The 26,012-nt window shown below is 42.5% G+C and overlaps 1 protein-coding gene across 5 annotated transcripts in view; it reads right to left on the reverse strand.

The window, feature by feature from the left end:
* Nucleotides 1-26,012, reverse strand: part of MAP7 (microtubule associated protein 7) — a 171,650-nt gene that overhangs the window by 71,231 nt on the left and 74,407 nt on the right. The window contains exon 1 of one of the 5 annotated variants that reach the window (XM_063443273.1): nt 12,098-12,331. The exons of the other annotated variants lie outside the window; for them this stretch is intronic. Within the exon in view, the coding sequence (XP_063299343.1) occupies nt 12,098-12,110 (13 nt within the window). The 5' untranslated portion in view covers nt 12,111-12,331. Of the gene's footprint in view, nt 1-12,097; nt 12,332-26,012 lie in introns of those variants that run through there. 5 annotated transcript variants of the gene reach the window in all.

Genomic DNA, 26,012 nt, shown 5'->3' on the forward strand with positions numbered 1-26,012 from the left:
GATAAGGGAACTCTCTAATCCATAGACGAACAAATTGACAATGGCTCATAGTGTCACACGACACACGTTCCACTGGCATATCAGCCAACATAGACCTAGACCATGGAGTTAACGTGAGCGTACATGAACGTACCATGAAATCACCTACCAGGGTACATTGTGGTGCCCTTCATAAATCCCCCCCCCCTCCCACGGTACCTAACACACCACCACAGGCTGCGCAAGGGTAGGGGGGTGGGGGATGCTACTGTGATGTCTCACTCAATCTCCATGGCTATACCCGATGCCCGACTCGAGAGACCCGACACCAGGGGCCCCCTGCCCTTACTACATACCCGCCCATAAAGCTGACATTACCACTCCAAGCGGGATTCACACCGGATAGGATGGTGACCGGCCATACGCCCCCCCCCTCTATACACGAACAGACTTAACAGGTAGTTCCTGGTCGACTATCCCCCCCCTTAGGATAGTTCACCTAAATATATAAGCAACTGCTACTGCATGCTAATACCATCTAGTAACTGCACTTAGGTCCCACTGACCTACACCACGGCAACAGATAGGTTCTCGGGGAGACAGATCTTCTCGCCCGAGACAGCTGCCACAGGTATTTGCGCGCCTGACCCAGGTGCCAGTTCTAACTCAGGTTCTCGATATTCTTTGATTGTTTACTGAATAACTATTTTCTTCTTGTTTCTTTTCTTTTCCTTCTTCTTTGATGTGTTATTACTTGTAAATATCTAAGTATTTCTGTACAGACAGGTCTGTGGCCAAGCGCTGGGTGGAGGCACGACACAAGCACAAGATATCTGATCATCATAGATTAATAATGACCACCCTACGCATAATCACTCTTAATGTGAAGGGTTTGAACTCCCCGGAAAAACGCTCCCTAGCTCTTACTGAGCTACACAGATTGCGAGCCGACGTGGCGTTCCTCCAAGAAACCCACTTTAAAAAAGATAATGCTCCCAACCTGAGAAACAATAGATATCCCACAGGCTACTTTGGCCATTTCACTGAAAAAAACAAAAAACAGAGGAGTGGCCATACTACTTTCCGCTCAGGGACCATTCACGCTCCTAGACCAGAAAACAGACGACTCTGGGAGGCTATTGCTTTTAAAGGGAACCATGGGACACAATAAAATCACTTTCGTAAACATGTATTTACCTAACACAGGCCAATGCAAGACCCTTAAGAAATGTTTACATTGCATAGAAACTTTTGCGGAGGGCATTCTTATCATGGGGGGCGACTGTAACCTATCTTTGGACTCTACCTTGGACACCACATCAGTCACTCCCAATAGACTTGACCCATTACGTAAGAACTTCTCCCACCTCCTAGACCGCTCCCAGTTCTACGATTGCTGGAGAATAAGTCACCCAAATAGGAAGGACTACTCCTACTACTCCCCAGCAACTAGTACATACTCCAGACTGGACATGTTCTTTTTACCACACAGGTTCCTACATTTAGTGTCATCTTGCTCCTATGGTCCTATCACGTGGTCGGACCACGCGCCCCTGTCTCTTGCCGTTCATATTCCCTCCATACCCCTGAAAACCTACCAATGTTAACTAAACGACCTGCTATTGAATGACAAATTAGTAATCAAACAAATACACTCCTCCCTACAACAGTACTTCCAGGAAAACTCCTCCCCAGAGACTTCACCCCCCCATTATCATGGGAAGCACATAAGTGTGTGCTACGGGGACAGCTCATAGCTATAGCCAAAAAACAGAGAGGGTAAAATTAAATCCCTCACAGCATATATCCGGGCTCTGGAGGCTGCCCACCACAGTAAAGACTCCTTTCAGACATATAAGGCGCTACTAGCAAAGCGCACTGAACTGCAACAAATTCTGAACACACAGGTTCAACGTTCTCCTGGCCTCTGCGTTAAAACAAAGTAGGCATAAGACATTCATAGCTAAGGTCGAACACCCAAACAAAGGCATCTCACACACCCTGCCAGATATCATGGAAACCTTTCATAAGTTTTACTCAGAGCTATACAACCTCCGGAGCTCACCCCCGCTAGCACAAGATATTGAACACTTCCTGGCTCCCAGGGTGCATAAAAAAATACCTAGTGGAGCATTACAAACCCTAGACTGCCCATTGACGAAAGACAAATTCTTAAAAGTTGTAAGCTCGTTACCTCAGCGGAAAAGCCCAGGCCCAGATGGTTACACTGCCAAATACTTTAAATATTCAAGGACATACTAGCAGACCCCTTTCTTGATGCTTTTAACTTCCTCACCGATACCCCAGCTCTGCCCACCCCGGCTCTAGAGGCCCATATTACTTTATTACCAAAACCAGGAAAAGACCCCACTAATTGTGGCAGTTACCGCCCGATCTCTCTAATCAATGTAGACCTCAAAATCTTTACTAAAATACCCCCAAACCGTTTACGCCCCTTGTTACCCAACCTCATACATACAGATCAGGCAGGCTTTGTCCCGGGACGGGAGGCAAAGCATAACACGACAAAGCTTTTAAATCTCATCCATCTATCTCAATTTCACCACATCCTGAAAAAGCATTTGACCAAGTGGACTGGTCTCTCCTAAAAGCCACTTTACACACCATGGGCTTTGGGCCCAACTGGGAAAAATGGCTGGACGCTATATACTCAACCCCCACGGCCAAACTCAAAATCAATGGACAAATATCCGACCCGGTACACATAAGAAACGGCACGAGACAGGGGTGCCCCCTATCCCCTCTTCTCTTCATCCTTACGATGGAGCCATTCCTTCAAGGGATTAGGGACAACACAGACATCACAGGCTTCCGGGTGGGACAGCAGGAATACAAGATCTCTGCATTCGCTGACAACCTGCTTTTTACACTGACCGCCCCTGGAACATCCATGGAAACACTCCTAGGGGAAATAGCCAGGTATAATAAGGTATCCAATTTCCAAGTTAACTTCACTAAGAGCGAGATCCTACCCTTAGAAATCACTCATCACATGCAAACAACATTGTACCCTTTTAAGTGGGCCACAGCGGATATTACATACCTAGGAGTACGCCTACCGCGAATTCTCACAAATACCTATACCATAAATGTTATCCCACTTCTCCAACAGATAGAAACAGACCTAGCCACATGGCATAAGCCTCACTTAGGGTGGCTGTGCCGCATCAACATTCTAAAAATGAATACACTCCCGAGACTGTTGTACCTCTTACAAACACTCCCAATCCGTATCCCCAAATCATTCTTCGCCAAAATCAGGCACATCTTCACCAAATTTATATGGGCGAATAAACATCCCTGGATAGCTTTTACCACACTCACGAAACCCAAAAGCCAGGGCGGACTGGGGATGCCACACATAGAGCTCTACCATAAAGCGATCACGCTCACTAGGATATATGAATGGGCCAACTCGTGCCCGCAGACACAATGGGTACAACAGGAGAAATCCTTTTTCAAAACCCCGCTCCACGGGGTCCCGTGGCATGACTCTGGATCCACATTATTATCTCTAAACCAACCCCACCATAACACCCACGCTCCAAACCTGGAGGCACTTGAGACATGGGTCAGAAATCTCCCCTCACCCATCCCCCCCTATATCCCTTGACAGGAAACCCGATGTTTCAGTCAGGACTCCCACACAACTCCTTTGACTTCTTGAACCTACCCGAGAAGACGCCCTACTTGAGACTACATTCAGTCCTTGAGAGCGGATCAGTCAAGCCGCTCGAATCCCTAATGGGACAGGAACAACCCACAACGTTGCAGACTTTTAAATATGCACAACTGACCCACTACATTCGGTCCACACGATCATTGCTAGCGGGTTCCCGCGCATTCACGACATACGAAATATACTGCACATCCCAATCTCTCTCTCTCAAAAAAAAAACACCTATCTATATTCTACTAGATGCTTCAAGATGAGCTTAAGGGACAAACGCCGCATTACACCCAAGCATGGAATAGGGAACTCTCCACTAATATCTCCCAGGGGGAATGGGGCACCATATTCCAGGGCATACAGAGATCCTCCAGCAGCACCGCTATCCAAGAAAGCACATACAAAAGGATAGCGCGGTGGCACTATTCGCCCACTAAACTGCAACATATCTTCCCACTCACGCCGGATACGTGCTGGCGCTGCGAGCAAATAGGAGGCACGACAGCTCACATCTGGTGGCAATGCCCGACCATACAATCCTACTGGAGGAGAGTAAGGGAGATAATCAACACAGTCACAGGGGGGAACAAAACTCACAAGCCAGAAACATTGCTCTTATTATTATCCTCAGACCCCAGCGGCCAACCTCCTAATCCCGGTACAATGGAAGGCAACTAGAGCCCCTTCAATGAGGGAATGGATCCAGAAAGTGGAATCCATACGAGTGATGGAGGAACTGACAGCCTCTATGAATGATAAATACACCCAATATGCCTCCACTTGGGAACCCTGGTTACAATACATGGACAAGGCCACAACCTCCTAAGAAATCGAATCGCACAGGGCCCTGATGATGACCACCCAGTGGTAACTGCCTCCCCCCCCCCCCCCCCCCCGTCGCAGCGGTTAGTAAGCCACAGACCTGGCTAAGACGTTGGGACTAACCAGTCCCCGTTTATAATGTTTGGTTCACTTGTTAGTAAATTGCTGCTGGATACAGCATTCATATTATATAGACTGATATGTAAACTAATGTAATATGCCAGAAACCCAAAGGATCGGATGGTAAAGCGTAGATCTACTTAGTGCAGAACTCTTCTTTACTATTAATACTACTATACCGTAACGAAGCACTAAGATGAAGATTTAAATCCTTTTTATTATTACTTATGTGATACTTACCACACTGTTCTGTACTACTCCATTGTCATGTTCTCTTGCATAGCTCTTGATAAATTGATGTCAATGTGCGAATTTATAAGATACTCACCAAGGAAGCAGGTTTCTTCATGTTTATATACTTTCAAATGCCTAATGTAACCAGTGATAAAGGTCACTCTTCCCAATATAGTTGTTTACTACCTCTGCAACTTGCTATAACCTTGTACTTTGTTATTCTATGCTACCGTTTGATACTATTTCATGATAACACTTTGTATTATTTCACTGCTGTGTAAAGTTGACATCTAACTTTGTTGTATGCTATAACACTGTGTTGCAAATGAGAAAACAATAAAAATGTAAAAAAAAAAAAAAAAAAAAAAAAAAAAAGATATGGAGCCTATTGGAAGAAGTGCCGACGGCAGAGTTACCGCACATGCTGAGGCGCCTCCTAGGGGCCATGCAATTAGAGCCACCCGATGTGCATGTGTCTCCAGGGGCCCAAAACCAGGGCCCACTCTACGTTAGTTCCACCACTGTGCAGCAGCTTCCCTGGCACACAAGCACTGCCAGCGCATGAGGGAGCAGAGAGGAACTGCAGTGCATGTGTGTTTATATATACACACTGCTGCCAGACAAGCTTGCAACCTATAACATAAATAAGGAACAAAATACTATAGTTTTGCATTAAAACCATAATTTTTACTATAGCATAATTAGTTTAAAGAAATTCTAGATATGTTCTGATCATACTAATGCTTAAAACAGGCTAAGCCGATCGAGTCGCATGTGTTTTAGGAGAGCTCTTGCATAGACCTCCTGTAAAAGGGGCCTAACCAACGACTTACATTTATTATTTGCTAGACTGGTGAGAATACTACTTAATAACATGGGGAAGTGTGGGAAGAAGTAGGGTGAGATTTTCTCCAGAGCACTCCTTAGTAGTGATGTCCCAAACAGTTCGCCAGGAACCGTTCGCCAGTGAACATAGCTTGTTCGCTGCGAATGCGGCGGGCGAACATATGCGATGGTCGGTCCGCCCCCTATTCATCATCATTGAGTAAACTTTTACCCTGTACCTCACAGTCAGCAGACATTCCAGCCAATCAGCAGCAGACCCTCCCTCCCAGACCCTCCCACCTCCATGACGAATAGGGGACGGACCGACCATCGCATATGTTCGCCCGCCGCGTTCGCCACGAAAAAGCTATGTTCGCCGGCGAACGGTTCCCGGCGAACAGTTCGGGACATCACTACTCCTTAGACATATTAGATGTCTTCCAGCCTCCTTAAGTATCAGGTACTGCAGATCTCGGAACAGATGAGGACTTGCCCTATGAAACATAGACACATAGAATGTGACGGCAGATAAGAACCATTCAGCTCATCTTGCCTGCCCAATTTTTTAAATACCTTCATTAGTCCCTGGCCTTATCTTATAGCTAGCATAGATTTATGCCATATGAAGAAGAAAAAAAAAAAAAAGATATCCACAAACTGCTGCTGGAATTGAAAAACAAACATGGATTCGGAGTGGGTACTTATACATACCAAAATTACCATGGCCATGGACCGCATAAGGTCTTTGTTTGATTAGCTGGATTTTGTAATAAGACATGAGACAGCTCAATCTGCTCTGTGCCTGGAGGCAGCACAGGCCCACTTTTATGACCTTAGATTCAGTGGGTGAGACACATACTGGACTCAGTGGATGACGGAGAACTGCCCCAATATGTTCAAAGGCATGTGGTCTGTGCGGTCTAATATGCTGGCAAAAAAAAACATATATTAAAAATTCAAGTTCTCAATTCACTGAAAGCGCCAAAAGATGCTCCTCATGATGTGATAGTCAAGTTCGTTAGGGAACGAGATAAAACACCTTTTCTGATGGTGATGAAGGGAAACAAACCCTATACGAGTGAAGAGTGTAAACTTTCCAGATTTATGTCGCTCAACCGTCCTGTGGTGACAGTCACTACGTCCAGTCACGGAGCAGCTGCAGCAACAGAATATCAGATACCGCTGGGCTGATCATAGGGCCCATAATAGGACCAACCATTATTTGAAGCATGCCTCCCAGATTAACTCTTTCCTGGCTAAGCTAGGTCTCTCTGGTTCATCCATGATGCCAAATGGAGAGTTCTACATCTGCCCCTAGGTGGAATGTCTCTTCTATTAAAACCTTTGTGTCGCAACAAGCTAAGCCTTCTACATCCCAATCTCAAAACCAGACCTAATCGTCCACAAGGTTGTGGAATATTCATTACCTTTTGTGGTGGAGCGACCTGGAGTCACTAGATGGGGGGAAGAAAACCCAAACAAACAGAAAAGGGAGGAAAAAAAGAAGAGATATAATGTAACTTAACAGCAACACATACATCTTTAGTTGCCAACATACTGGCCCTGAAAACTTGGGACAGTTAGGAGGAGTCTTCATATGTCATTGCCTGTAATAAAAGCTGCATCCTACAATGGGTGTGCAACCCTAAAAAGGGAAGGTCTTGCCTGAAATGGGGCAGTCTGGCATGCAAAAAGAGGCAGGCTTGACAACTTACAGGCTAGTCCTCATCTATCAGGATCATGCAAGAAGCGCTGCTAAAGCCCTGCCTCCTGGTCCTGTGCTGGACATCAGATACTAGACAGCACCCCAAAACTGAGGCCAGAAGCAGGATAGTTGGGAGGCATGAATGTATACAACATGCAACACAATTTTGTATTAGTTGCACATGTGCACAGTTTCCTGAGTCTTGTGTAATTATAAAATAAGGATTTAAAATAACCACTGGAATAGTTTAATACATGTTGAGGTTTGCATAATGTATTTTGTATGAAACCTAAATGCCTCAATTAATTAAATAAACCCTGCCTATTTCAGACAACCGCTTCCCCCAAGAAGCCCTGTGTGCCCAACACCAGAATGGCCCCGCCCGTGGTGGCCTTGCAGCGGGTTGATTTTAGAGATTTTTCCATGGTCTTCCATCCGACCACGCACAGGGGACATCCTGTCGTCAGACAGGATTGCTGAATCTATAGAGTGCAAGCGAGCTTCCAGCTTCTCCCGAAAGGAGCTGAAGATCTTGTGTAATCGGAGCTCCACACCCAACCTCTCACAGCAAGGGTCGAGGCAGCATTAGGCATCACCCATTTTGTAGGTATTGCTGAAACTTGACTTGAGCCTTAGCGATAGTGTTGCATTCTCACTATATTGTGGCGGATCCACCAGAGGGTAGACTGGGATAACCTCAACCGGTCCAGAGGGGTGAGAGAACAAGGGCTCAGTTTTGGAGGAGCTGCAGGAGCTTTCATCCGCTCAGCAGTAAGGCCCTGCTCCTCTGGTTTTAGGTTCTAATGCTAAATGAGTCCCCACCAGCCCATCCTTTCTGTGCTGCTTAGGCTAAGAAGGATGTATTAACCTGAGCAGCAATGGACAGCTGTGATTGGCTGAAAGTGCTATAATGCAGTGGTGCATATATAAACCATGCTCACAGTCATTGATGACAAGTTTAGTTCCTGTGACACAATGAGGCAGCCAAGATTATGTCAAAGACACACAGAGTAACTCTTGCTGGGAAACACATTCATCAATGCATATATTTTGGACTGCTAGTCTGAATACCATGTGTACAAAAATTGGTATAGGAAGAACATATACCTTAAGTGGAGCGCTATGAAAATGTTGGGGTTGCCCCTCAAGGTCCTGATCGAACCGTGCACGTCAAGTGGATCTATACAAAAAATATAGAGAATACAATAATGCAGATTGTAAAACACTGTGATAGTTCAATAAAGTAGCAGAATGAATCACTCCTATTTCAAAAAGCCTATAAAATTGGCTCAGTAAACGGGGCTTGTATGCTTTTTAAGGAAGCAGCCCACCACGGTTTTCCATTGGTGTTCCCTCCTAAAAGATAAAAATGGTAGAAGCATCCAATGTGTAATATAGTTGTTAAAATACCGTGAATTGATAAAAATGGGTATTGAGCTCACCTTTTTCAGAACCTTAAGGTCCTGGCTCTGAGAATAACAGGCTTTGTGCGAATATAGGGGGGATGGCACTTCCCCCAATGAAGATTCCTGAGGCTTCAGTGGACTTCAGTGCTAGTTTATTTATTATTCAAGAAATATTTGAAATGAATGGTAAAATAAAACAAATAAAAAAAAACACTTATAAAATTAAAAGTCCTGATGGCCGAAACGCATTTCACTCCGTCTGGAGCTTCCTCGGCCAACTGTAGTTTGATCCTCTGAATCTTGTCTTTTAACGGTCTCTTAGGTCCTCCCTTGACCTGCCACTTCTTAAAGCAGGCTTAACCCGCCTTTATTTTGAAAAGATGTGTCCCATTAGGCAGTGCCCATGACACAAGTTACATCACTGGCTATCTCCATACCTCCCTAATGTTAGGAGGTATGACTTTAGTTTGGAAATAAATAAATGCATGTTTCTTACATTGTATCAGCGTGTAATTAGTTCAACACATGGTTGGTTAGATATTGTAATCCAGTGCAAGAGCCAGCGGGCCCCTCATCCAGAGATGGTTGGGGCCTCAATAGAGCATGAGCATATTGTTAATTTTCTTCTTGCTTTATCCTTTGTTCAGTTTTTTTTTTATTTCTAAATAACCAGAAAATAACCAGAAAACATTACATAGATTTGAAACTACACAAAATTCTGATTGTAATTTAGAAACAGAGTGTCAGGATCGTATCCTTACAACTATGTTTTATCTTCATTTATTTATGTTCCTTTAAAAGAAGTTACAGCTCTCCACCACTAGTGGCCTCCCTAGCCACTAGTCACCTCAGTCCTCACCCGCCTAGGACTAATTACAGATCCTACAAAAGGCCACACCCGAGAATACCAGTGCCCTTTACATTGAAGTTGGTGATTTACCTGAATCACTTCATATCCTGGCTCCTGTGATCCTGCTCCACATTTACCTTCAAACCTGCTCTTAACAATAACCTGCTCCACCCTTACCTATACTTCAAACCAGCCTGCCACTGTAACCAGCCTGCCACTGTTACCAGCCTGCCACTGTTACCAGCCTGCCACTGTTACCAGCCTGCCACTGTTACCAGCCTGCCACTGTTACCAGCCTGCCACTGTTACCAGCCTGCCACTGTAACCAGCCTGCCACTGTAACCAGCCTGCCTCTGTAACCAGCCTGCCTCTGTTACCAGCCTGCCTCTGTTACCAGCCTGCCTCTGTTACCAGCCTGCCTCTGTTACCAGCCTGCCTCTGTTACCAGCCTGCCTCTGTTACCAGCCTGCCTCTGTTACCAGCCTGCCTCTGTTACCAGCCTGCCTCTGTTACCAGCCTGCCTCTGTTACCAGCCTGCCTCTGTTACCAGCCTGCCTCTGTTACCAGCCTGCCTCTGTTACCAGCCTGCCTCTGTTACCAGCCTGCCTCTGTTACCAGCCTGCCTCTGTTACCAGCCTGCCTGGAAATTACATACATTCTTTATTATTTGCAAGTAACCTGTTCTGTGGCAAGTATCTTGTTTTGTGTCATATTACCCAAATTCTATTTTACCTCAAGTTTCATACTGTCTAAAATCACTAATAAAGTACCTGAAGTCAACCCTGGCATAAGTCTCCTATCTGACCTGCTAAAAGTCATGACACACAGAAATGTGGTAAAAACACTGTTACAGAGTTCTCACCTATGGTGAAGGGGGCTGATCTTATAAAAAGGAAGGACTTTCTAGAACAGGCACAAATTTTTATGTCCCAAAGAAAGCAAAAGGAATGTAATTTATTGGAGGGATTTAAGAATTACCCTCTGTTTGAACTGGAAGCTTCTGGGGATTACCAGATTTCAACTAATTCCCCAAGCCACATTCCGTACTAAATTAAATATTACTATTAAATGATAAGTCATTAGCAAACTAAATACTAATCTAGTGTTCAATTTCATGCATGGTAAAAAGAATTGTATGTGCTATATCAAGAGTGGTCAAAAGGCAGATAGCTTTTTTTTGATAGCTTCACCTCTTCCTACGGTTTCATCAGGCTCTCTTGTAGATTGTCCAATACAATGCTCCTCATAGAGGAGAATTAGGAAAGCATGTGCATGCATGATGAACGCGGTGTGTGCATCCAAAAGCTTCTTTTCGAAAACCACTAAATTCAATGCTTGCCTACAAGCGGCAATGTCACATGACTGCATTTTACTTGGTTGTTGCAGAGAAAGAGTCTCAGCGGCTGTCAGAAGGTTTTTTTAACGCAGTCATGTAAACAATGCATTTTTTACAATACAACACTTTCACATTGCAGGGTTAAAATGACAGGACCACTGCTACCACGCCACTTTATTGAGATAAGGTGGTCTGGGCAAATGTAGTCTTTTAACAGTGTATATAGGCAGCTCAGACTGCTTTTTTCACATTATTATTATTAGGTTATTATTTATATAGTGCTTACAAATTCCTCAATGAACACCAGTTTATACAGTAGTACAAATACACAACATACATATAATTTATTATATATATATATATACACATTTTACTACAATATTTATTCACAGTTGACCATTTTATACTGTGTGTTTCTATTTGACCGCACAATTCAATGTAGGAAAAACAATGGTGTGGGAACGCTGCTGCACAAAGGCTAATCTTAGGTGGATTAATCATATCTTAGAAATCAAAAACCAAACAATGTTCAAATAAATAAAAGTATAATGTACTCCTTTTCTTCTAGGTTCTGGTATCGAAAAACACAGCTACCATATCCTTTTACATTACATGGGTTTACAGGAATTGGAGTAACTGAAGTCCAGAAATAGCTGGATTACAGGACACAACGCCTTAAATTAATATGATTTAATAAATTAGAAAGATTCCTTCCACTTTTTTTCTTTTTCCATAGTCCATGTGATGAAATTCATAAACCCTTTTAAACTTTAGAAGATAGTACTGTCTCCTCTTTAAGCACAAGAATGACATAAAGCACAGGGGAGTGCCTGGGATGACAGTTACCAGTTTATCATGGTCGGTGAATCTTCCCTCACTTCTTAGCAGGCACTGGCACTTTAAACGTTAATGCAAACCTTGCACATTTTAAATATCTAAATTCAAATCCTGCATTTACTTTGTGTACTTATTTGCAGGCCCACATGTGCTCTATCATTCACCTGCAACATCTACCTTTCATAGTATAAAAGGATCAAAAGCTATATAGCAACCAACATTTTAAACAGACACACAAAGATGTGTATTCTATATGGGGGAACTGAACATTTCTACAGAGAAGTGGTCTTACCTATGTTTTCCATGCTTAAAGCATATTTAATTGCTTTTCCCGAATGGTACCATGGCAGCACTAGATTTGTTTAGCTCAAGTATTGCATTCCAAGAGTACACTCCACTATATAGATGTATTCCTGTGGTGCCACTGCAGAGTTTTCAATAAAGTCATATGCGACAGGGCATCAATGAAAATCCAAGAATCATCTGAAAGGCAATGTTCCTCATTCCATGGTATTGCACTGACTAAAATGGAGTTTGTCACAACCACAATATCAAGAGATTAGGGAGAGAAAGAGAGAGGCGGGGAGGGTAAAGGGGGCTCCCTCTGATCACCTTCCCTGAAAAGCTGCGTCAATGTTTTGAGCTGCTTATCTTAATCTAAGCCCAAAGCAAACTGGTCACTGCTGATGGCAGCTGCACACTACAACGGTTTAATCCTCAAAAGAACAGAAAAACCCTGGTCACAGGCTCCATCACACAATCACGCTGAAAGGCTCCCGACAATGCACCATAACAACAGAATTCTCCATTACATGAGGACAATCTAGAAATCTAATCAAAAGACTAAAATACCAAGACATAAAAGACTTTTTAAAAACCTCAGTCAGGCAGTTCATAAACAAATATAAATTGACTTGGTACATTTATGCAACTCATCATATAGATCCAGGGATACAGTTAGGTTGCCAGTCTGAATGTGCTTTTATTGTGCACAAATAACCTGCGCAGTGTGGCAAAACATTCACAACAAATCTGTACTAACACGTGACTCCAGTGCCATGACAATTAGCAAGTATTATAATCATCATAAGAACTGTCTCCTCGTTGACACATACAGTGACATCATACTCATCACAGTCTGGCAGACTGTTAAAGCAGGCACTGCAGTCCACTGGGAAACAGCTCATGCCTGTAAACCATTTAGAAAATACTGTGCGGAGACAGCAATATGCAATCTTTACCTGATGCCTTATTCTTGCATTACTGTGCCAACAGACATGCCAACCAACTTCTCAATGTTTTAATATACAATAAATGAATGATGTGAGGCTGCAGCCCAGAAATCCATAGGTGCCAACAGTTTCAAATTTGACAGGACAGTTCCACATTTTAGGGTACTGTCCAAGTAAATATAGGTCATGTGGACCTGCCCCCATATTAAAATCTGCCAGCAGATTTCAAAATGCAGGATGAGAGTGGGCAATAGGACCATGCATGGAGTGCTACACACTCCGCTTTACAGATCCGTGCCCCCCTCCTTAATGGCCCACCACATTTATCCCTGCACACCTGTTTTTAGTCCTGCCCATCTCAGACCCGGAAGGTGAGCAGGAATATTTGGTAAGTGTGGCTGTATGCTAGAGGCCTGGGGGTCCATTGCCTCCCTGCCACCCCACCCATGTCAGTCTAGGTGGATGGGGTTGCCTGACTCTTCTTTACACAGATTTCTAGTTTATGGACCATTTCCACAACAAGAATAACAAAATGACCAGGAACAGTAACAACAGCCCTGATTTTGCTAGCAGAGTCTGCACAGTGGAATCCAGTGCCGGAACTATTGTTGATGCAGCCAGTGTGACTGTACCGGGGGCCCAGCTTGGAGAAAGGGGCCACTCCAGCTTTCGCTCAAACCACATACTTCATTATTTGAAAAAGAAGTCATGCACATTTAATTAATGGCAATTGCTCATGTCCACAGTATAGTGAGAAGATTTTGCTTTGCTTTGATTTGATGTAGCTGCATCAATATCAGACAAAATTTGGTTCCAGTAGATGTGTAAAAAAAAAAAAAAAAATAAATTACTGTGGTTTTTAATCAAGTGTTTCAGAACACAAAAAGTGTAAAGCTACTCTCATAAACAATCTCCGGTAATTGATCAACAAGGACTGCAAATTTAGATGAAATTATTTTTAAAGTACAATTAATAATATTATTGGGTTGTATTTCCCTTAGAGCCAATTGAGTAATGATTGCAAACACATAAGGGATTTACAATTTTCTTGGTGGATGTATATATTCCTATAAAATTAGACAGGATATTAATTTAAATTCAGTTTCCTAAAAACACAAAACCACGTATCCAGCTCACGTCCCTGTCCATGCCATTTCAGTTAGATAACATAGTCTGTAATAATGTGTCTGGCGTTTCCAAGCTGTTCTGTCTAATTACATGGCTACACTCACAAACTATCTTGCCAACTGTTGACACCTCCATTGTACCCTCACTTTAATGTTTCATTGGCTGTGATCCATGTAGTATGCAATGGAAAAACAACTGACAAAGAAATAAATAACATTTACAATTTGCCAACTTCCTTATTTTATTGTGAGGAACAATCAAGAATCTAGGGAAAATAAATACCGTCTTTTAATTAGAAGCTATCAGAATGAACATGAAAACAAAATATTAACTGTATGTACAGGTAAGGATGTTCATATTTACTAGGGTGATTTTAAGAAGCTGCCTAACATATATTCTTTATTTACGACAAGCAAAGTCTGTATTTTGCCACAGCAAAGTATTTGTGATGGGTCACAATCAGGCAGGCTTGATTTCTCTGGTAAGAAGCAAAATAATTTATAAACAGCATTTATATAGAAACATAGAATGTGTCGGCAGATAAGAACCATTCGGCCCATCTAGTCTGCCCAATTTTCTAGATACTTTCATTAGTCCCTGGCCTTATCTTATAGCTAGGATAGCCCTATGCCTATTCTACACATGCTTAAACTCCATCAGTGTGTTAACCTTAGCTGGAAGGCTATTCCATGCATCCAGTACCCTCTCAGTAAAGTAATACTTTCTGATATTTTTAAACCTTTGCTCCTCTAATTTAAGACTACGTCCTCTTGTCGTGGTAGTTTTCCTTCTTTTAAATATAGTCTCCTCCTTTACTGTGTTGATTCCCTTTATGTATTTAAATGTTTATATCATATACCCCCATCTCGTCTTTCCTCCAAGCTATACATGTTAAGATACTTTAACCTTTCCATGTAATATCTGTTTACAAGACAAACATGCTTATTGTATAGGATTATATAGATCGCTCAATCAAGAGCAGAGGATATAAAAAAATATGAATGGAACGTTCCCCTGTTTTCCATAGTGACAGTTCACTTCTAAAATGTTTCCCCCATAATTACCCTTTATACCTATGCATAAACTGTCTTTGAAGGGGCCAGCATATGCTATAATTAGCATTTTATGATCTGTTAGAGGGAGTTAATAAGTAAAAACTGTCCCTTAAAAATTCAGCTGGCATTTATTAATGGAAAACTAACATTTGAGCAAAACAAATATCAAGTCAAGTATATTAGAAGCAGACAGGCACACAAATTTCTAGAAATGTAGCTCAAAACCATCTGTAATGCCAAGGTTAGTCTCCCCTAGCCTAGTCTTCGGAGTAGAGATTGACAAGCTTAAATTACTTGGTACTGTTTGGGTTTCAAACAAAGTTTATTTATATTAAGAATATAGTTCTGGATCAGTTAGCCAAAAAAAATAAGCCACTGTTAACAATAACTGAAGTGCTTTTATTGTGATACACAACACAAAATAAATAAAATCAGATAAAAAGCCCTTGTATTCAATCAGGTTTCACCCATTGGCTTTTTCACATGGTAATCATGTTTCAAACATGAATACAAGGGTTTTTATCTAATTTTATTTATTTTGTGTGGTATTTCACAATAAATATTGTTTTTACCAAAAAAATGTAGTTTACCTTGATCCTGCACATCTATCTGATACCTCCAGAGGAACCTCTTCAAGCACTGGAACTTTCCTCCAAATCTACCTTCATATATACTTGGTGGGGATCATACCACCCATGCCGATTTCACAGAGCATATGATGCTCCCAAAAATGTAAGCAGATTTTATTGCAAATTATTTTTCTAGTACCACTATTCAAAGCAGAGAGCATTCTATTTTATTCCATTTATATGGAACTCATATGTCAACTGTATGGTAAATATCCAAAAGGGACGTCTCCAGTTTTATCCGAGAGCGGCGGTTATTCTGCTCACAGCATTATCTAAGAGCTGAATTAAAGGCTTTCTCCTTGTGAGTGTACCTTTATTATTACATAATATTGGGTTACACTATTGATATCTTTTTTTGTATTTCTATTTTATATGGGACAACTTTAAGTAAATGCCTCATCTCTACTAAAAGACCAGATTATTTATTCAGCAATGAGAACAACAGATTGACCCCCAAGAATACTATTTCCAGCAGGTTTTATATCAGTACCATAAGAACACATTCTCATTACACTCTTATTTAGGCTATTTTAAATTGATATATTGTGTTCATGCACTTGTTTAATCAACATTCATATTTGGCGCAGCCTATTCCCTTTTTTAATTTTTCTTGTCAGGGTATCCATACTACAGATTTGCTTCATTTAGAGTTAGCACTGTATCTCCCTCCTGTTTTTTTTGCATTTCCAAGACTTGTCTAGGAGTAAATGAGTTTGCCACTTTCTCTGGTGGATAGTACTACGCAGAAATGTCATTAGGATGGTTTTGTTCATATTCTTGTAATTCTTTGTAATGCGCAGCAATGCTCTAAGCTGCCTGTTCACGGGAAAGAGCACCCTGCCTCCCGGGAAAGAGCACCCTGCCTCCCGGGAAAGAGCACCCTGCCTCCTGGGTTCTCCTTCCATCCTTCTCCTAGAATTAAGTGACAATGGGGTCGGTGATGGAGTTCTCATCACCAGCCTTGAGAAGGCAGACAGCATTGCCGGTTCTTCAAGGGCTGGTAGGGGAGATGAAACACTCCCTGGCTCACCACTCTAGCAATTGTGGCTGTATAAAGTGTCATAATTGCTTTTATGGTATCATCCCTTCCCAAAGCATCATAGCTTGTAAAGTCTCTTATAGGAAATCCCAGCTAACCAAGTCAAATGCTTTATAAGAGTCTAAAGACAGGACTAGCATGGGATCTCCCTTTGTAGATTTTAGATACCTCCATTTGTTTTCCTTGAATAAAGCCAACATAATCTTTATTTATTAAACTAGGCAACAGATTTATTTATTTTTACACGGCTTGCCCATATTGTCAAATCAATTTTTGTATCCGTATTTATCACAGATAATGGCCGATAATTTTTCATTTCAGTTGGATTTTTGTCTAGTTTTGGTGTTAGGAGAATGGCAGCACAAAGCCTTTCATAGGGAAAGGTACCATCTTCTATGTAGTCAAACTATCTGACAGGAATTTAAAAAATTACCTGAAAACCCATCAGGTCCTAGTGACTTCTTAGTCTTAAAGCTTTTTACTACCATTTCAAATTCTTTTTCAGATATGGGTTTCTCTAATAGGGCGGATTGTTATTAATGTATAACAATCAGTCAGTCATTCTTATGTGCGAGCCTTTTTTATGCTGGTGTTATTGAAACAAAACATGAAAGCTATTATAGGAAGCAGAAGTAAACATCATTTGATTGCCATATACTGATAATCTGGACAGTTATCCCTCCAACACCATTGCCAGAGGCAACATATAACCAACTCTATGTATTCTGTATATAAGGAGTTATGCACTGCATTCTGACTTTTTGCCAATTTAATCAGACTAGGAAAACTGATGCAAAGCCTGCTGATCTGTAAAAATTCTTAATTTTATTAACCCCTTAAGGACAAATGACATGTGCAACATGTCATGATTCCCTTTTATTCCAGAAGTTTGGTCCTCAAGGGGTTAAAGACACGGGGGGCTCCTATTATGCTTCTCTTTCTTTAATTTCCCTCAGCAGCGAAGAGAGATGTATACAAAAAAGAGAAAAAAAAACCCATAACATTTGCATATTCACAGTGCTACCAATGGTATCCACCCTCTTAGTATATAAGGTGTAGCACTCTATCCTTCTTCCTCTTTCTTCGCTGCTCCCTCAGACTAGCTAAGTACATTATTCTCCTACTTGCATTTTGAATATTTGTTGTGGGACTTTGCTTGTTATCCCTATCCACCTAGGGTTGTTTTGTTGTTTGCTCCCACTAAATCATTATTTATTTGACGGACTTCCACTCGGACAGAACCTCTTGGTCTGTCGCCTACTCAAGGGTGTTGTTTCTCACGCCTGCCTAAACCTAGATATGGATCCTTTTGGGACGTCAACGTAGTGTTCAAGCTCCTAGACGAATGGCCCTCTAACACGGAACGGTCATTAAAACAATTGTTGGCTAAATTACTTATGCTATTCTGCCTACTATCCTGTAAGCGAGTATCAGACGTGAGGGCTTTGGACTGGCAGGCCCGTGTGTTCACTCCGGAAGGAGTGTCATTCAATATCTCGCAGAGAACGAAATCAGCAACTAAACAGGTCTTCTACCCAACAATTCCAAATCCACCCAATCTCTGCCCGATGCTGTGCGTAAAAGAATATGAATCTCGCACTTCTACTCTACGCTCGTCGAATGACTGACCTTTGTTCATTTCGCTGAAGAAACCGCATCTCCCTGTAACTACACCTACTCTCGCTTATTGGGTCAAGTGGTTATTGGCTTCGGCAGGGATAGATGTCACGATTTTCTCACCCCACTCTGTCAGGGGCACTATGGCCTCCAAGGCATCAGCAATAGGATGTCGGCTGGAAGACATCTTGAAGGCCGCAGATTGGTCTACAGAATCCACATTCTGGAATTTTTATTTTAAACCTATCCAACATTTCTCAGAAAGGGTTATAGCTCAGCTTTAAAAGACCATAATAGGAGCCTCCATGTCTTTAATAAAATTCCAAGATTTTACTATTAACATGATGTAAAGTCATGATTTTATTAATGACACGGAGGCGAGTATTAATCCCTCCCATCCTCCCTGGGTGTAACTATTGCGATTTACATGAAGGACAGTTGTAGACTAGTGTGTCGATATACTCTGGTTTCTCATACTAGACCCCTTTTTTCGCTCAGGTAAGTGGCCATAAGGTTTGTTTATCATGTTGGATATAGTTTTGTGTTATGTATATCATGTATGATGATGTCATGACTATGGAGATTATCTCCAGGCCCAGATCACTGCCGGTGTTGAAGTATATGTTACAACCAGGTGACAACCAAGATTTTACCATATTTCTCCTCTCATTTTAGCCTGAATACTCCTATTGAAGTGTTGAAGTTTGGAAGACAGTTCTACAGTTTGCCCATAAAGAATGGATGTATTCAAAGAAAAAAGAAGAGGTTAGGATGGATGTATGGCTACTATGCGAGGTTCCAGTTCCGGTTCAAGTTTATCGTTTTGGTTATTGGCTGGTTTTTGGATCGCTACGGAAAGAGGAAGAAGGATGGAGTGCTACACTTTATATACTAAGGGGGTGGATACCATCGGTAGCACTGTGAATATGCAAATGTTATGCTTTTTTTTTTTTCCTCTCTTTTTTGTATACATCTCTCTTCGCTGCTGAGGGAAATTAAAGAAAGAGAAGCATAATACTCGCCTCCGTGTCATTAATAAAATCATGACTTTACGTCATCTTAATAGTAAAATCTTGGAATTCATTCACAGTCACAACCTAATTTTTGTCTCAGTTTTGCCATTCAAATTTAAATTGCAAAAAATTTGTGTTTAATGCAGGGTCGTCTTAACAGCATTACAGGCCCCTGGGCAAAGCAGTGCACTGAGGCCCTGCCTACACAACCACTCACATGAATGAAAATTAAAATTATCAATAAAATTAAAATTATATTTATTGATACTTCCAATAAAATCAGGGTTTAAACATTAAAATAACCACGCTTTACAGCAGAGATTAATCCACACAAAAGTTTAGTAGGTAGCAACTGATATGGACTGCTAAAATAATAGAATAATTATATTATAATTTTATGTAGGGCCGGATTAACATAGGGGCTGATGGACCTGCAGCTCCAGGCCCGTGGAATAGGCCATTTACTGAAGAAAAAAAAATTATATATATATATATATATTTATTTATTTTTACTTTTGTTTAAAAAAAATATATATTTTTTTACACACTACTCTTAGGGTTGCCACCTGGCCGGTATTTATTTGCGGCTGCCTGGCCGGTGCCGATATTGCAGTAATACCGGCAATACAAATTTTTCTCAGTTTAAACAGAGATTACTCTGCATTACCAGCACTGGCCAGTAGGGGTCGATGTGTGTGGAGAGAGGCAGGGATAGGAAGTTACAGCACATACCTGCATCTCTCTATTTACTGATCCGCAGGGGAGCAGCTACACAGCACAGAGTCCAGACAGCTCAGGGAAATGATGGATGGGGTAAAGGCTGCAGGGTGACATGGGGACATAGGCACTAGGGGACACTGTAAGACATGGGGACACAGGGAAACCTCTGGGGATGCTGGAAGACATGGGGACACAGACACTAGGGCAGGGATAGGCAACCTTCGGCACTCCAGATGTTGTGGACTACATCCCCCATAATGCTCTTTCACCCATAATGCTGACATAGCATCATGGGAGATGTAGTCCAAAACATCTGGAGTGCCGAAGGTTGCCTATGCCTGCACTAGGGGATGCTGGGAGACACTGAAACACAGAGACACAGACAGTGTGTCTGTGTCCCCATGTCTCCCAGTGTCCCCTAGTGACATGGGGACACTGGGAGACATGGGGGCACAGACACTAGGAGACACTGGGAGCAATCCATCTATACAGCAGAATCAAACTAAGTAGAGTTTTTTGGTGATTTTATTGAATTTTCTCTTATGTCACTCCTTGTGATTTACATCATGTGATGTCACGCATACATAATTAGTTATGCAAATTAGTAAGGCCTGTATTTTTTTCCAAGAAATGTGGCAACCCTAACTACTCTTCACATACTCTTGCTTAAGTATGGAAACTTAGGAGGGATATATGGAAAAAACTTGTGTGGACAAGCTGAAATGAAATTAGTTAAGGTAATGCTGACTTTGGTCTCTCTAACACTGTGGCATGTTCCCTTTCTTCTACACTTACTACATCCACCTTTTCTCTGGCTCAGACTATATACCAGGAACTTCTGCCTGCTGGTAAGAAGGTAAGGAGACAAGTGGACATGTGAGTGCTAGGGGACAGTCCTTAGAAAGCATGGGGCAAGTGCATCATTAGACGCATTTATGCCAAGCTCAGGATGCTGTTGGCCAGCATGTATGATTGGCAGGCAGCCTGACATGCATTCATGCCAGGCTAGCCTTGCAATTCTTTGGGCAGACACGCCTCCTTTTTAGGCATGATCGTCCCTTTCGGGAGTTCTGGTTACAAGATCCGCGTCAGTAGCCCACCCATTTACACTGCCCATTGACTTCCTTCTTCACTGGACACTGCTGTTAGGGGGCATGGATTTACTTGAAAGATGAAGGCATGAGTTAGAGTGAGATTAGCATATTTTAAGAGAATCTGAGTTTTCTTATAGCTGCATCCTATGTGTTTCCCTCCGGCAACATCTCCACCAGATACATAACGCTTGAGAGGTATGAATGTTTTAGTGTTTTTGGTCGAAAAGATTCTGTACTTAGGTACCTCATAATTGTCAGCACCAGGCCCACTGGGCTCTTAATCTGGCCCTGGTTTTATGTCTTCAGCAAATTATGTGTATAGCTGATACTGAGGTGATTAGGGTTTGAAAGTTCTGAATATATCTCCTGGAATAATATACTGCAAAGTTGGCAAGCCTATGTGGCAACTGCCCAGCATGCCCATGTGTTAAGACAGCCCTGGTTTAATGAATAATGCTAGAACCCTGCAAACATCTCTGAAAATGCTCAAAGAACAAATTCTAAAGATTTTTCATAGTTCCAGTATAGACAAGCAGATGCTCAATTTTTACTTGAGTAATTTACTTGTGAAATTAAACAGCAAAGTATATATAGTATGTTATTTCTGCTCCTCCCCCTTATTTTATTGATACCCACCCGAATGTCTTGCTTGACCAATCCTCACCTCTTCTGTGCATCTCCATTCCATAGCTTTCATTGCAGTCCTGCTTTGACCCTATCATCTCTGTCTTCCACAGTCATTGTTTTAAAAGACCACTTCTAGCAAACCTGAACAGTGCCTAGAGTCCCGCCCAGCCCTCACCACCCCAAGTTCCTTACTACATTTATAGATAGAATCCCACACACAACTTTAGATCATTCCAAATAGCAGCTGCAAACACTACCAGTAATGAGCACAATCCACCTTCCTAACCCCTAACACTCAGTCCTCCTGCTTACTTCTGCTCATTCTCCTTTCCTCTAATTACCTACCCATCAGAGCAATGCTCTATACTCTCCTCCTCTCCTTCTCTCTCATCTCCCTCAGAATCAAAATATCCCATTCCACCCACTTCCCTCAACAACACACTCACACTTACATTAATCCCTCTTTGCTACACTCCTCCCTTCTCTCATCTCAAGCCCTGCACTCATTTCTCTATTCTCTCTCTCCTGCTCTAACCCAATCTCACCCTAATCGCCGCCCATATAAAACCCATTCACACCTCCTGTCACTATCTCTCCTCCTACTTCTGGCAGCTGGTGACATCTCTCCCAACCCAGGGCTCCTCACCTCATCTGCTCACACCAAAATAACTAGAAACCATGCAAACCTCCTCCAAATACCCTGCAGTTTATCCTCCTCTACCAAAATTCAGTGTGCACTCTGGAACGCTCGCTCCATTTGTAGTAACATCAAATCTACAGCTATACATGACCTCATCATCTCTAACTCACTTACAATACTGGCACTCACTGAGACCTGGCTGTCCCCATCCGATACCGCTACTCCTGCTTCTTTATGTTTCGGTGGTCTACAGTTCTCCCATACTCCTAGACTCGACTGTAAAGGAGGTGGTGTAGGCATCCTTCTTCTCCCCTCAATGTACCTTTCAACCTATCCTCCCTGCCCCTGCCCTATCCTTTACTTCCTTTGAAGTTCACACTGTATGCCTTTTTAAGCCCACTCCTTTAAGAATTGCCATCATCTATCGCCCCCCCCCCCCCCCCGGTCACCCCAAACTATTTATTGAACACTTTTCCTCCTGGTTACCCCACTTTCTTTCCTCTAGCACTCCCTCTCTCATACTTGGGGACTTCAATATCCCTATTAACAAGCTCAACTGCCCTGATGCCTCTCGTCTGCTCTCTGTAACCTCCTCCTTTGGACTCACACAGATTTCTTCCTCAGCAACTCACACTGCAGGAAACACTCTTGACCTCATCTTCACCAATCTCTGTACCACCTCTGATCTCTCCACTGTTCCATTCCCTTTGTCTGACCACCATCTGCTAACATTTAACATCTGCATACCCCATACCAAAATTTCACCACCATCAACTCTCCAACCTCGCAGAAACCTCAACTCCCTCGATCTCCAGCACTTCTCCACCACACTCCAAACACTCATTTTACCCATCTCAAATCTCAACTGCCCTAACTCTGCAACCTCACTCTACAACTCCACTCTCTCCTCTCAACCTGACATCATGGCACCTCCTACAGTTAAATGCAGCAAGCACCCCCAACTACAACCCTGGCACACTAAGCTGACCCGTTACCTCCAAAAATGTTCCAGAACTGCTGAACGCTGCTGGAGAAAGTCTCACTTTGCATCTGATTTTGTCCATTATAAATTTATGCTGCGCTCCTACAGCATGGCTCTTTCCTCTGCAAAAGTAAACTACTTCAAAACCCTCATAAGCACACTGTCCCATCAACCCAAACACCTGTTTCACACTTTTGATGCTCTTCTTTGCCCTGTGACTCCCCCTCCTTCTTCCACCACCTTGTCTGCCACAAACTTTGCATCTCATTTCACTGAGAAGATCTCTACAATCAGGAAAGAGATCTCTAATCTCTCTCCTACCCCTATAATTACATCACCCAACCCCACTCCCCCTGCCATCCTATGCACATTTGCACCTGCTACAGCACAAGAGGTTTCTGCTCTGCTCCTGTCCTCCCGCCCCACCACCTGCTCCCTCGATCCTATTCCCTCGCATCTCATCTGCACTATGTCTCCCTCTTTTGCTCTTCCTCTCGCTAGCATTTTCAATCTCTCCCTTTCCTCTGGCACATTTCCCTCACCCTTCAAACATGCAACCGTAACGCTGATTCTGAAAAAGCCCAATCTTGATCCCAACTCCCCATCCAACTACCGCCCTATCTCGCTACTGCCATTTGCCTCCAAGATCCTCAAGAGAGTTGTGTACGCCAGATTGACAGACTTTCTCGAATCCAACTCTCTGCTTGACCCCCTTCAGTCTGGATTCCGCGCTAGTCACTCTGTCGAAACTGCTGTGACCAAAGTATCCAACGATTTAATTGCTGCTAAATCTCACGGCCAATACTCTATCCTAATCCTCCTTGATCTTTCTGCCGCATTTGACACTGTTGATCATCAACAGCTTCTTCACATTCTTCGTAACTTTGGTCTACGGGATACTGCTCTCTCCTGGTGCTCCTCCTACCTCTCCCAGCGCTCTTTCAGTGTTTCTTTCTCTGGTTCTGCCTCTTCTCCCCAACCCCTCTCTGTCGGCGTCCCCCAAGGTTCTGTCCTCGGCCCCCTATTGTTCTCTATCTATACTGCCTCCATTGGTAAACTCATTAGCTCCTTTGGTTTCCAATATCATTTATATGCAGATGACATGCAAATCTACCTGTCCTCCCCTGATCTCTCTCCGCCCACCTTGACTCGTGTTTCTGACTGCCTCTCTGCTATTTCCAACTGGATGGCTTCTCACTTCCTTAAACTCAACCTGTCCAAAACAGAACTTCTAGTTTTTCCTCCCTCAAGTGCTGCTACTCCTGTGTCTGTCTCCATCCAAGTCAACGGCGCTACTATCACCTCTTCCTCGCAGGCTCGCTGCCTAGGGGTTCTTTTCGATTCTGACCTCTCTTTTACTCCCCATGTCCAATCGATAGTCAAATCCTGTCGCTTCCAACTCAAGAACATAGCGCGCATCCGCCCATATTCTGGGGCTTGCTTACAAATCCCTACATAATGCTGCTCCAACATACCTATCCTCCCTCATACACAAGTATGTCCCGTCGAGACCCCTGCGCTCATCCCAAGACCTACGCCTATCCTCTGCCCGGATCCCCACCTCTGATGCTCGCCTTCAAGACTTCTCTAGGGCTGCACCTATTCTGTGGAACTCCCTTCACTCCTCAATCAGACTTTCACCCAGCCTCCACTCCTTCAAAAAAAAACCTTTGAAAACTCACTTCTTCATTAAAGCGTATGAATTAAACTGTCAGCAGGCTTCTCATCCCCCACCCCATGACTCCTTTCCTGCAACTGTCAAAAATGACCTACCAAGCACTCAATAAACCCTTCTTTAACAAACTATTTAAGTCCCCTACTTTAACCCTTTGTGTCACTATACCCCACTCCCTCTCCCTGTAGCATGTAAGCTCATTGAGCAGGGCCCTCAACCCCCTCTGTTCCTGTACGTCCAGTGGTCTGATCTCAATTATGTGTCTGTTAGTCCACCCATTGTACAGCGCTATGGAATTTGTTGGCGCTATATAAATTAAAAAAAAAAATAATAATAATAATATGGTACAAACTCACAAAGAGCAATTAAAAAAAAAAGCATGTAAAAAGGTAGTCCTGTTGAAAAATCGGGGTGGCTCTATATGGGGCTGAAACTGCTAAATTGTAGCATTTATTTCAAAATACACACATTAAAATACATTAAATATAATACATTATATATAGATATGTAAAAGCTGCATGAATATAGCAGCCAGTTACTATGGAATGACACATTCTCTATATCGGACCTACATCTGCACCACAGGGTTAATTAGGAACTAGGGGTTACTTGTTTTAGTTTATAGTATAATGAAGTATATACTGTCCAAGTATGTATATATGTTCAAAAGCATTTATCTTACATATTAGATAAATAAAAACAAGACTTTGTGAATTTCCAAAATTAGTAGGGCTTTCTAAGAATGGGAAGAGTCAA

Source organism: Pelobates fuscus, chromosome 2, assembly GCF_036172605.1.
Source record: "Pelobates fuscus isolate aPelFus1 chromosome 2, aPelFus1.pri, whole genome shotgun sequence".
NCBI classification, from domain to species: domain Eukaryota; kingdom Metazoa; phylum Chordata; class Amphibia; order Anura; family Pelobatidae; genus Pelobates; species Pelobates fuscus.